Source organism: Centropristis striata, chromosome 5 (assembly GCF_030273125.1).
Source record: "Centropristis striata isolate RG_2023a ecotype Rhode Island chromosome 5, C.striata_1.0, whole genome shotgun sequence".
Lineage (NCBI taxonomy): Eukaryota > Metazoa > Chordata > Actinopteri > Perciformes > Serranidae > Centropristis > Centropristis striata.
The window spans coordinates 30,264,158-30,276,289 of NC_081521.1; the positions used below are offsets into that span (position 1 = coordinate 30,264,158).

The following is a 12,132-nucleotide window of genomic DNA, read 5'->3' on the forward strand; positions in this document are numbered from 1 at the left end:
AGTTGCTTGTGTAGTGGAGGGTGTGTCAACACATAGAGCACCTCGTCTCACTGAAACATTGACACTTTAAAGTCCCAGAAATCACATCTTGTATAAGAGTGATTTATTTGCAGTAGCCAACAACATTTTCACGGTGAACTGTCTCACGCTGCCTTTAAATCCCACAGCAACCTTACTCCACTGTTGGCAAACAATCCGTGAGTAAATCCAATATACATGTCTGAGTCATGTCTCAGTTTATGTGCTGTCAAGTGTATTAATAGCTTTGTCAGCTCATCAAGAATTGGGTGGAAAAAAAAAAGCCAAAGCCACGTCTCGTCTGTTGAGGTTTCCTCTGAATTTTTAAACAGATAAAGAAAGAAAACTTTGGGTTTAACGACTTAAATCATCCAGCAATTAAAACTAGAATAAAATATGTGTATGTGCTTCATCTGGGGCAGGAAAGAAAAAGTTTATACAGGAGATCGTTGCTTTTGGTAAACTGCCACTGTTTTACAATCACAAGTAATTAATCGAGGTGTTTTTAGGGCGTCGAGAACACACAGACAGGGTAAAATATATCCTGAATACATTTGCTTAAGTCAAGAAACAGCTAGTTGAAGCTGTTTTAACAAGTTTACATATTGCCCAGGAGAGGAAGCTGTAGAATGAGCCAGCCAGAGGAGCCAAGTTAAACTATACATTACTGTTTCTGTGCCATGAATGGATGCCTGCTTTAGGGCCATTAGTGCGGTACTGTGCTTACACTAGAGCTTCCAAAATGTAAATTAAAAACAGAAAATACCGAAATGTTTGATTGGATTTAAGCAAAACTATTTCCCCCTTTTAAACATATCCAATTTCCACATTTCCAGTGAGCTTTAGAGGTGCCTTTAGACAGAGCCAGGCTAGCTGTTTCCCCCTGTTTCTAGTCTTTATGCTAAGCTAGGCTAAACTGCTGACTGGAGCTATATTTACCATAAGGATTAAAGTAGGGCGGCTTGGTTCAGCCTTAGAGATAAAGTGAGGAGATCAGACATCCGGAGGGAGATCGAAATAGAGCTGCTGCTCTTCGACGTTGAAAGGAGCCAGCTGAGGTGGATCGGGCACCTGGTAAAGATGCTTCCCGGGCGCCTCCTGTTAGAGGTGTTCTGTCCACCAGATAGGAGGCCCTGGGGTAGACCCAGGACACACTGGAGGGATTATATTTTTCGCCTGGCCCCCAGGAAGAGCTCGACGTTGTGGCTGGGAAGAGGGAGGTCTGGAATACTGTGTTTAGCTTGCTGCCCCTGCGACCCGGCCCCGGATAAGCAGATGAAAATGAATGGATGGATTAGAGTGGTATTGATCTTCTAATTTAACTAGGAAGAAAATGGGTGTATTTCAAATACTTCAAATATGCAGGCCATATTGAACATATCACAACCTTAAAATCTGGCATTGGAACAATGTATATGTATTAATTGTTTCTATTGCCAATATGTGAACAGGTTGGTTAGCAACATTTCACTAGCAAGGACCACACTGTTAACAAAATGCATTCAAATGATTCATTGAAGAAACATTATTGAAGTGTGAGAATGGGAATGGGGTCATTTTTTATTTCTTTGTCCCTGACATGGTATAAATGGCAAAACACACACCATTCATACAAATCCAGTGAACATCTTTTTTAGTTTGTCTTGGTCTAAAGTAAAACATCTTCACCATATTTCATGTGCTGAGTCTTTTGCATAGCCTCAGTGACTGATCCAGTGCTTACATCAGTCATGTCAGACTCAGGGCCATTCATAGGAAAAAGTGTGTTCATGAGAGAGAGGGGAGGGGGGTAATCAGAGGATCTGTTTTGGATTGAGACACGGATTAGTCTGAGTGAGGGAGCCTGCGCTAGACTGCTGGGTGAACAAGGTGACTGCAATGAGTCTGTAAACCACAGCGGCCGTAGCCTTTCCTTTAGGGGGTAACCATCCAGCAGCCTTGCCTACCAGATGTAAATTCCTCCACTGTTACGGAACTCTTATGCAACTCAAATTATGAATGAGTAAATGAATATGGCACACGCTTAAGAAAGGAAAACCGCCTGTGTCCAGACGGCCGAGTTAGCACTTCCGTCTCTCTTTTTTTTTCTCAGAGAGCCCACTTTTTCCGAGTTCATGCAGTATTTTCCATCACTGTAAAAACAGCTCACTGAGGTAGAGTTGTCTGGGTTAGAGCATTGCCCTCTTTCAGTTTTCCAAGTGTAACATGTGTGATTGAGCTTTTAAATCCAAGCAGTGGAACTTTGATATGGAAATGGTACATTGTATCGTGTCTCATGGAAATCTTTCCAAGGAAATTCAGGGGGCACGGAGAAGTGTGGACTTTTAGCCTCCATTTGGGTCTTTTGATCTGCTCTCTTATATGCCAGGGACATTCTATGTTTCTACTTTGCATTAACTTTCATTAAACTTGATAATATTTGGAGTAAAGTATCTATTTTCTCGGTGCTTATCCCATTTGGAGTTGTGGGGGCAAGGTTCCATCCCAGCATGCATTGGGCACGCCCACCTGTCCGAATATGTCTTCTTACTTTAAGAAATAATGCACTTTAAACTCACAACATGTCATTTTCTGCCATTGGGGAGTTCTCAATCAAAACCATAATAAAAGGAGTTTGGTGTCATCATGAAGTGATGTCGCATCATGGGAGTTGTTTTCACCACAATTTCCAACACTGCAGTTAGGATTCATTCAATTTTTTATCATCCGGGAGGTTTTTACTTGGAGCCGAATTATCCACACGTGTCATCCTCTCCAAAACAAATAGACCTGGTGATTAAAAGGGGCAAAAACACTAAATAAAGCAATTTTATGTTAACATCCGTGTTTTTTTTAATGCTGTCTGGGGGACAGCTGCCACTTGCGTTTGCTCAGCTTGTTTCTCTGATATTGAAGGATCCAGACGCCTGATAGCTAAAATCCTTCATCTGGCTTAAAGGTGTAATAAAAAAAGAAAAAGATCTAAAAAGTTTATCAAAAATGTGGCTTAGAACTGGATGAAAAGTCAGAGGAATCAGATAAATGAAACGTTTGATGCAGCGCTGAGTGACGTGCAAGTTGTGGCAGTGCTTGGTCCGTTTTCACACAGGAAAAACATAAACTTACTCACATTAATCTGAGGTGAGAAGTAGGCAACTTAGTATGGGAATATTGATTCATATTTGATCATATAATAAGTGCTTTCCCAAAATGTCAACCTTTTTCTTTAAATCTTGAACTCTCATAAAATGAAAAATTAAGATTAAAAGCATTTCTACTCCTCCTCCCTCATTAGAGATCCAGATTATATTCAAATGCAAATACATATATATATTTTTAAGTTTTTAAAACTGCTGAAGATGTCTCCTACTTTATTGAGAATGAAACACTATTGTGAAGTAATACGCAAATGTACTTCAGTGGATTTAAAAACATCCTGTTTTAAATGAAATAAAGCACATAATTCAGCAATTTCTTATGAGCTTTTAATGAAGCAGTATAGAATTAAAATGAGGGTGTGATTGATTATTATGAATAGGTGTTAGCTGAGCAGCACTGCAGCTGCTGAGAGGATTTCAGTCGGGGCAGTGCTGGCATGTCATTGTGCAATAAGGAATCATATTTCCTTCCTGCCACAACTTGAGATCCCTGGAAAACATTTTCCATCTTTTTTTCTGAATTGTACGAATGAACTAATATGTTCCATCAACATGGAAACTATATACATCCAGGCTAGATGGAACCGGCTCGTTATGTAAGAGGATTCTGATCGATACTTGAATGTTTGTAGAAAGAATTCAAGTGTCTTAAGTCCAGTGGAAAAGTGATGTGCTACCTCATGGATTTTTCCCTTTAGAGCGCAGCGTTATGAAATCCCATGAAACAATATCACCCCCCTGTCGGCACTATTTTCTGTCTTGTCCAGGTTTCCGATTCCATCCTACAATATTTCATAACTTTAGCATCTCTGTGTCTATTATCAACACAATATAGATGCATGAGAGTCAACATGTGGTCGTCAAAACAAAGTGGAGTAAACTTATTCAGCGCTTCAGCTGAGAGAAAAGCTCACTCTTCCCATTGCGACTTCATTCATGACAACAACTGACTGTATTTTCGGTCCCAACAATCACAATTAATCACTTGTTGCACTGTTTAAAATATGTTTTTAATCCGGCCAGTCTTAAAGTGATGCGGGCGGGTTTGTTCGGTTGTTTTGGGAAGCATTAAGCAGTGTCATCAGAGATCACAGGGAGAGGCAGGGAAACACATCTGCATCCCTTCTTTAACAGTCATGGGTGCTAAGACAAATCAAAGCATTCCAGACCCACACAGCTATAAATAGTGCCAGAGGAGGGTGTGTGTGTTCGTGCTTTGGGATGTTTCTGTGAGGGGCCTGTCATTGCCAAAATCCAGTGTTTACACAGAGCCATAACAGGGTGTAGTAAACAATTCATCTGCACAAGCTTGCTCATTATTTGGTGTCATCCATCAAGGGTTTCTGTTATTTCAAAACAGCTCACTGCTTCTAAGCAGACAACTTTAATGTGGTGAATAATTCTTGGAGAAGTATGCAAATCAGACTTATTGTAAGTTCATTAGGCCTTTAACCCTGTAGTGTAAGGGAATAACTGACATGGTTATTTTTTAAAGGTGTCCCTTGACCTCTGACCTTAAGATATTTCTGAAGAAACAATGGGCTCTATGGGCACCCAGAAGTCTCCCTTTTACAGACACTTTTGGGGCAGAAACCAAGCAGTTTTTCTTATGCTTTACAAATTACTTTATATTTATTATTTTCACCCATCCTTGTATTTGGATACATACTGGGATCCCTAAACGGTCTGTGAATTGCATACATTTTGTATCACTGGAAAGCTGAGACTATTGTGAATTCAATGAGGCCACTTGTATAGGGGCGGCTGTGGCTCAGTTGGTAGAGCGGACACTGACTGATCGGAGGGTTGGTGGTTCGATCCCTGACCATGGCAGCCTACATGTTGAAGTGTCCTTAAGCAAGATACTGAGGCCAAATTGCTCCCGGTGCTGCGTTCATCGGTGTGTGAATGAATTCCCAATGGTGGCAGGTGGCACCGTTTAGGATAACCTCTGCCACCAGTATGAATGTGTATGTGAAAGGGTGAATGAGCGCAGTCTGTAGTGTAAAGCTTTGAGTGGTCGAAAAGCGCAGGTCCATTGATCATTTTTTTCATGTGTGATTTTAGTAGCTATTTCAATGTAGTGAGAATCTTTCTTGAAACTTGACCTCACTGTATAAAATGAGCTGCTGTGACCTCTAGGATAATCACAGCCTCATGAAACTTTACAACCACAAACTAGAGACCTAGAGAAGAGTTGTAGCTTTTCTCGTGCCATCCAATCTCAGAAAAATACAATGAATTTGTCTATGGTTTTCCTCAAGGTCTTGGTCTCTTTATCTGGTACTTTTGAGGAAGTTTTGACCTTTTTATGAATTCTTGAGTGATACAAAATGGTTAAATTTAGCACCAAATCAACCCAAAAGTTTCTGCAACAACTTATGAAACATAATTGAATGGCCTTCTTATTCTCCCATCATAATGTTAAAATATTTTATACACTTTAATAACTTGAATCAATAAATACATTGATCAATTAACTCATATTTATTTCAGATTAATTACTAGAACAACTTGACAAACCACTTCTGTGTGGTATCTACTGTTGACCTGCTATCTCCCCCTAAATGATTGAATATTAAGGGGTTAACCAATCAGATGTGACACAGGAGGAACAGCTGACCTTGGGCCCAAACTGTGCAGCAGCAGTTCAGGGTTCTCTCCAGGAAACTGGCCGAGGCCCAGCAGCGACCTCGTTGATGTGGTTGCCCTGGCCTGAAGGATGGATATGGATCCCACATGGTTCCATGCTATCATTTGTATTAAGTGCTCCAGTCAGGACACTGTGACAGTTTGTGGTATACTCTCTTCAGCACATTCATGATAGTCCCTCTCTCCCTCTCTCTTTCTCTCTCTCTCACACTGTTCCACTGGGAGCAGCGTGTAAGATGTTTCCAAGCTGGAAACAAATTCCTGTCTTGAAGTGCCAAAGATAAAATGCACCGACCTTGTGATAATTAGCCTGGATATGTTACGTAACAGCCCTAAGCTACCCCCCTTTTTTTAAAGCCTGACAATCCAAACCTTGTAAAATGCAAAAGTAAATTTCAAAACTTACTTTGACTCTGATTGGATTGTGGATGTGGCAGTGGACCAGCGGGGGCTCCGTAGTTGGCCTGGAGAGAGGAGGGAAAGACCACGAATGTTAAGGTTAGCAGGCAGCTTTGTTGATTCTGGAGTGGAATTTCAGTTTTCATGGGACTGATTAAGTTAAATGGTTTCTTTTAATGGTATAACTTGCGTATTTGGGGCAATGGAACAAGAAAAAAAAAGTTGGACATACACTGGGGTTTTAATTTGAACATGCAGCACTGAGGTGCTTGGCTACATGTTAAAAAAAGGAAAAGGTTTTATGGCTGAGAATCTAGTCCAACTAAAACCATCTCTGGGCTGAAACGCCATGTAAGCTTCAACACTTTATACCTTGTAACCTGAACGGATAATTAACGTTCCTTCTAAAAACTAAAATTCAAACCAAGCGTTTGTCAGAAATGTTTTCTGTAGAGTTTTAAAGACTTTATAAAGAGTTTGTTCATTTCTTGTGAAGTCACATTTGTGTTACTTTGCGTTTTTGATTCCTTAAGTCAAGTTCTATGGTCAACCTGAGACATTTAGGATGTAACCATGAGTAGAAGAGAGTGAAAACACATCTCAAGGCATCTGGGACTCCCTCCTCTGGTGAGAGTGCACCAAACACCCAGGCCCCTAAAACAAGCTGCCTGCACAGCATGCTCAGTGTAACTCACACCTCATCAGAAACTGGACTACAGTGGAACACAACCATAATAACTATAATTGTTTTTGCATACAAACAGCGGATGAGTTTCAATTTCAGTTTCCATTCATTGGGAATGCCCTGGGAAAAGGAAAGTATTACAGTTTGTTTCATTCACAAATGTTTTTCTTTAATTATTTTTATTTTTTTTACGGCCGCATTTCAGGGCAACCTCACTTTTAATTTAATTTTGACTTAATTTGCGGCTGCAAAGTCATGTTAGCCAACACTACAAGCTCAATTGGTTCCACTTTTATAATTCATGAAAAGGTCATTAAGCCACATAAAGCACCGTTATTACATTTTGTGGTTATGTGTTTCACCAAATTACGTCAAAGTGCTTAAAATACTCAAAAATCTCATAATACCAATCACATGGGCTTATATAAAATCAGTGGGTACATTTATAAATCCTATAAAAAGAAAATTAAATTGACTCTACTGAGACGTGCTGCATCTATATCCAAAATCTGATACGGCTCATAAATATTTTATAAAACCGCATTTTTATCTACCAACTATCAACAAACATAGTAAGCAGCATTGTTGCACTGGGTAACATGTTCCGTGTTTACCACAAACACACACACTGTAGTTTATACACCCTCCTGCTGCTTAAAATAGTCCCCAACAAGTGCAGTATTTACTTCAGTTATTAAAAAATAAAAAAATATATTTGTAACCTGCTTTTACAGATTTTCTTCTTGAACAAAATTGTTTGAGTGTTACAGATAAGACAGGAAAATCAGAAAGTACAAGAACAGAATAACAAATTTTGTCTTTTCCTGAAATTTAGATTTTGGATGCCTCCACCAACCAGTTGAGTTGCAGTTTACATCCATGTCTGTCCAGACTCATATTATATTTAGGTGAAGACGTAAATATAGACATATTAATTGTATTTGTTTTGCCAAATGTGCATGGTTCACACACTTTTTTTAACAGGGAATAACCTGAATAACAGCCAGAAAGTTTTTTTGCAGAACATTATTTCAAGTTTTCTTTTGAGCTTTTGGATATCAAGTATCATCCCTCTATATGATCTCATCCTATTTGAGATTTGTGTGAAATCTTTGCATAATTGGTGTAGTTTGGTGAGTTATTGCCACCTGATGTTTTGTGAGGTCACAGTGACCTTTAACGACCAAATTCTAATGTACTCATCCTCGAGTCCAAGGCCAAATTTGAGGAAATTCCCTCCACATATCATGTTCATGAAAATGGGGAAAATATTTTACATAAAAACAATGCATTTATAACCTGCTCTTAATGAATTGGCTTGCGGCTCTGTGCCTTAGGACAGAGTCAGAATAACATATTTTTGTTTTTTCCCCGAGATTTGTGGGCGATAGGAAAAATATAAAATAACAACAGCCTTATCCTTAAAGCTGTCTGGATATGAAGCCTTTTTTAAATTGTCACACAATAAATAAATGGCACAAGAAAAGAAAACAAGATTTATTAATCATCATCACAACATTGACATCAATACACTTCTCCCTTTTTGTTCAACTCATTTGAGTGCAATCAACACCGTTAAATAAAACATGTTAATAAATAAGAAAAAAACTGGTTATTTACAAGCAACTAAATCATTTTAGCATGATTTTGCAATATTATTGCAACATAAAAATATAATAATCAGTTGTACAAAACAAAATGATGTGCAAACAGCTTAACTGAACTCTGTGAAGATTAACATTTTAAATGATTACTTTTGGCACCCTGGACGCTCGGTTTGACACATTAAGATTCTTCGACTTTTTTCCCCTTTTACAACAAAATTAAAACACTTTTTTGAAGTAATTTAAAAGAAGTGACTGTGAAGTCATGTTATTTTGTTAGTTGCTGTTTATTTACAGGATCCCTTCCATCACACCACCAGTGCTATGAAATATGATGAGTGTAGTACCATGTTTTTTTTCTCTCTCAATGTGCAGTAGTAATACTTATTGACAATATTCACATTGTATTTAACTGTGGAAAGATTTGATCCCTTTTCTTTCACAGCTGAACTGTGGAGGTTAGTAGAAGTGAGAAGTGAGGGGGCCCTGGATTAGACGGCATGAAAAAGGGGGCAGCTGGATGCCGGACACTGGGGTATTTTCAGTTATGGCTTTAGGTCACTGTTACAGTGAGTCATCATGCAATGCTGAAGCGTGGCCGGTGCTGGCTGGCAGAGCGGCCACATGAGAGGCTGCACATTCCCCCTGCGGACGCACAGCCCATCAGGAGCCCCGGCGGAAGGTTTTCGGCTGCAAATAACCAACACTCCTTTGTGGCTGTTTTGACCACGCTCCACAAACACTAACAACTCAGGGTCCATACAAAGAGACAGAGACAGATTTAACATCAGACATCATGGGTCATGCTAAAAAAAACCCCAACCGCACCACCTCCGTCGTGTCGGGCTGTAGCATCGCGGTGACGCATAAACAAAAACACAAACTTGCAGACGTGTTTTTTATGCAAAGTCTAGCCAGTAAACTTTTTTTTTTTTACCATATAATTCTCAAACTCCATTTAGAGATTACTGTGTAAGGAGAGCGTGAATCAAGTCCTGAGTGAGAATGCTACGTCAATTTTAGTGTCAAACGATAAAAACGGCTTTATTTTTATTTCAGATGTAAACAGTGGAAATGAGAGAAAAATAGTTTTCCAGCTCAAATCCACAGACATCCAACTTTTCCAGTTACTTTCCTTGATATGATTTCTGATATTATAAGACAAACTGGATCTGCATAATTTACTGAACTGATTATGTGCCTTAATTTATAGCTGCTTGTTTTTACATTACATATTCACATATCTGTTCAGGACACTTTGATGTTCATTATTCTGACAGCTGATCATAAATAGATTGATTAACTCAACCTACAATTCACTGCAGATGTTCTCCACATAAGAGAAACCATCAGTTAGTCTTTGCATCAAACACGTGTAACAAGTAACAGTGCTTTTTTAACACAAACTCTCAGTAAACGGCCTGTCCCTGACAAAACTGTCCATGAACAAATTAAAGGGGATGATTCCATGTCTGATTCTCAGCTGGATGAAGAGCGATGCCTCTCTGATCTCCTGCAGTAAATGGGGGCCGGAGGCTCATCTCAGTCTTTAGGAGGTCAGCTTGGAGTAGTTGGGTGGGGAGAAGCGTTTGCGTAGGTACTTGAGGATGTAAAGAGGCAGACAGCTCACCAACGTGATGACGATCACCTTCCACAGGAACGATAGTGTGGTGATGAAGTAAACATCTGGTGTGGACAGAGAGGCAAAGATCAGAATCAAGTCATACAATACAGACATACATCTCTAAGCAACATTTAAAGCTGGAGTGGGCAGTATTGTTTTTGAGATAAAGCATTTCTTCAGATGGTGAAAGTCTTATTTATTAGTGGAAAATCCTGCAGAAAAAGTTGTTATTCTAGCTAGGGTTTGGCAATATGGAACAAAAGTCATATCCCAATATATTTAGGCTGAATATCGATATACGATATATATCCCAATATTGTTATGGCAAAGTGAGAGCAAATGTCACAAGTAGTTTTATTGAAACCGTTTATTTAAGTGAACATAAATGTTCGTGTTTAACAACAGGAGTACCTTTTTTAAATCAAAGCTCCATAAAGTGCACATTTAAAAAAAAAAAATATCTTGAATAAAAACAGCCTATAAAATTAAAGTAGGCCAATCTCTTTCTGAAATAAATATATTTATATGAGAAAAGAATAACGGACATTACAAAAGAACTAAATATGACAAACCCTAGTGAGGGCAGCATTTATATATATATATATATATATAAAGAAAGAAAAAAAAAGAACTATATTGATATATGCCATATGGTCTAATTCCATATCACATTTAAAAATTAATCTATATATTTTTTATATCGATATATCGCCCAGCCCTAATTCCAGCATTGGCAAATGGCAACAACTGTCTTCACTGCAAAGCAACCCAAAAAAGGGAAAGACTGACTTATAAGAGTCTGGCATTTAGGGCTGCATGATTATGTCCAAAATGATAATGACGATTATTTTGATCAATATTGTAATCACGATTATTCATCATGTTAGGGAAAATATCTGTATTTTTATTGCACTACTTTTAAACAAACAATAGGAACACTTTTTAGTGTGTGCACAGTGTCTGGTGCTTGTTGTAAACAGAGATCGCTAACTGAACATCTCCTGCAGGAGCAGCACATACACACTGTACTGCTACAGAGTTAACTGTTAACTGCCTCTGCAGCTGGGAAAGACTGCTGTAGGAGGACTGTGCCGCTTCGACTAGTTCTTACTCTTCTTAACGAGCCGTTACTCATAGTTTAGTCTTCTGCTAGCTGTAGTCAAAGATACTGGATAGATGGGAGATGGCGTATTAGGTTTGGCCGAATCGTATACACTTCCTGTCTCCTAAGTGGGCGTGGTCGCCTCTCCTTTTCGACAAAGACTTTTGTTAATGCGATCAGTAACCAGAGTTGTTGAGACAGAGACCAGTCTCTAAGTCGTTTCTAAACAGCTGCGGATAATTCAAGTTCATGTTTATGTGACTATGAAGCACATGACAGAGAAGAGATCTGCAAGAGGAGGGCATATTTTCAAATTTTGCCAGGTTTTTTCGTTGGTTTGTTTTGCCTTTTCCAGAAAACTTCCCCAGCTTTCACGATTTTTAAAATAAAAAAGGTGTTTTTTTTCCACTTTATTTTTTGATGGATGATAATTTTAAACACATTTCTTGTGAAATAACCAAGTCATGTGAAATGTAGGTATGATACTGTGGACTCCCCCTCAAACAACAATTTTTCCATGACTTTCAAGCACATTTATGGCAGTTTATTTGGACATCGGAAAGTATATGTCACACTGAATCTGTAAATATGTGTATGTCTGTGGGTTTAAAAAGTAATGACTCAGAGAATGAGTACAAACGTTGAGACATATTATGGCAAACGGGCGATTAGCTGTGTGTCAGAGCCGCCGCTGATGGTCCAAACAGCAATTACTAACCTGTCTTTTTCACCTTACACAGTAAACCTCTGGTATACACTGTCCTTGTTAAAAGTTAGCATTAGGCAAAATATAATTTCTTTCAGCAGTTCTTGACAAAGTGCTTTGTTGTAACTATATCAATCATTGAATGCAGGAGACAGTAAAGGGAACCTATACAGTTCCAATCTAATTTTGCTGCAAAATGCTCAAT

The 12,132-nt window shown here is 38.8% G+C and overlaps 1 protein-coding gene across 1 annotated transcript in view; it reads right to left on the minus strand.

The window, feature by feature from the left end:
* Window positions 1-8,373: 8,373 nt before the first annotated feature.
* LOC131971659 (probable phospholipid-transporting ATPase IIA) overlaps window positions 8,374-12,132 on the minus strand; it is a 37,859-nt gene continuing 34,100 nt past the window's right edge. Inside the window, exon 28 of the mRNA XM_059333192.1 lies at window positions 8,374-10,181. Within this exon, the coding sequence (XP_059189175.1) occupies window positions 10,045-10,181 (137 nt within the window). The 3' untranslated portion in view covers window positions 8,374-10,044. The remainder of the gene's footprint in view (window positions 10,182-12,132) is intronic.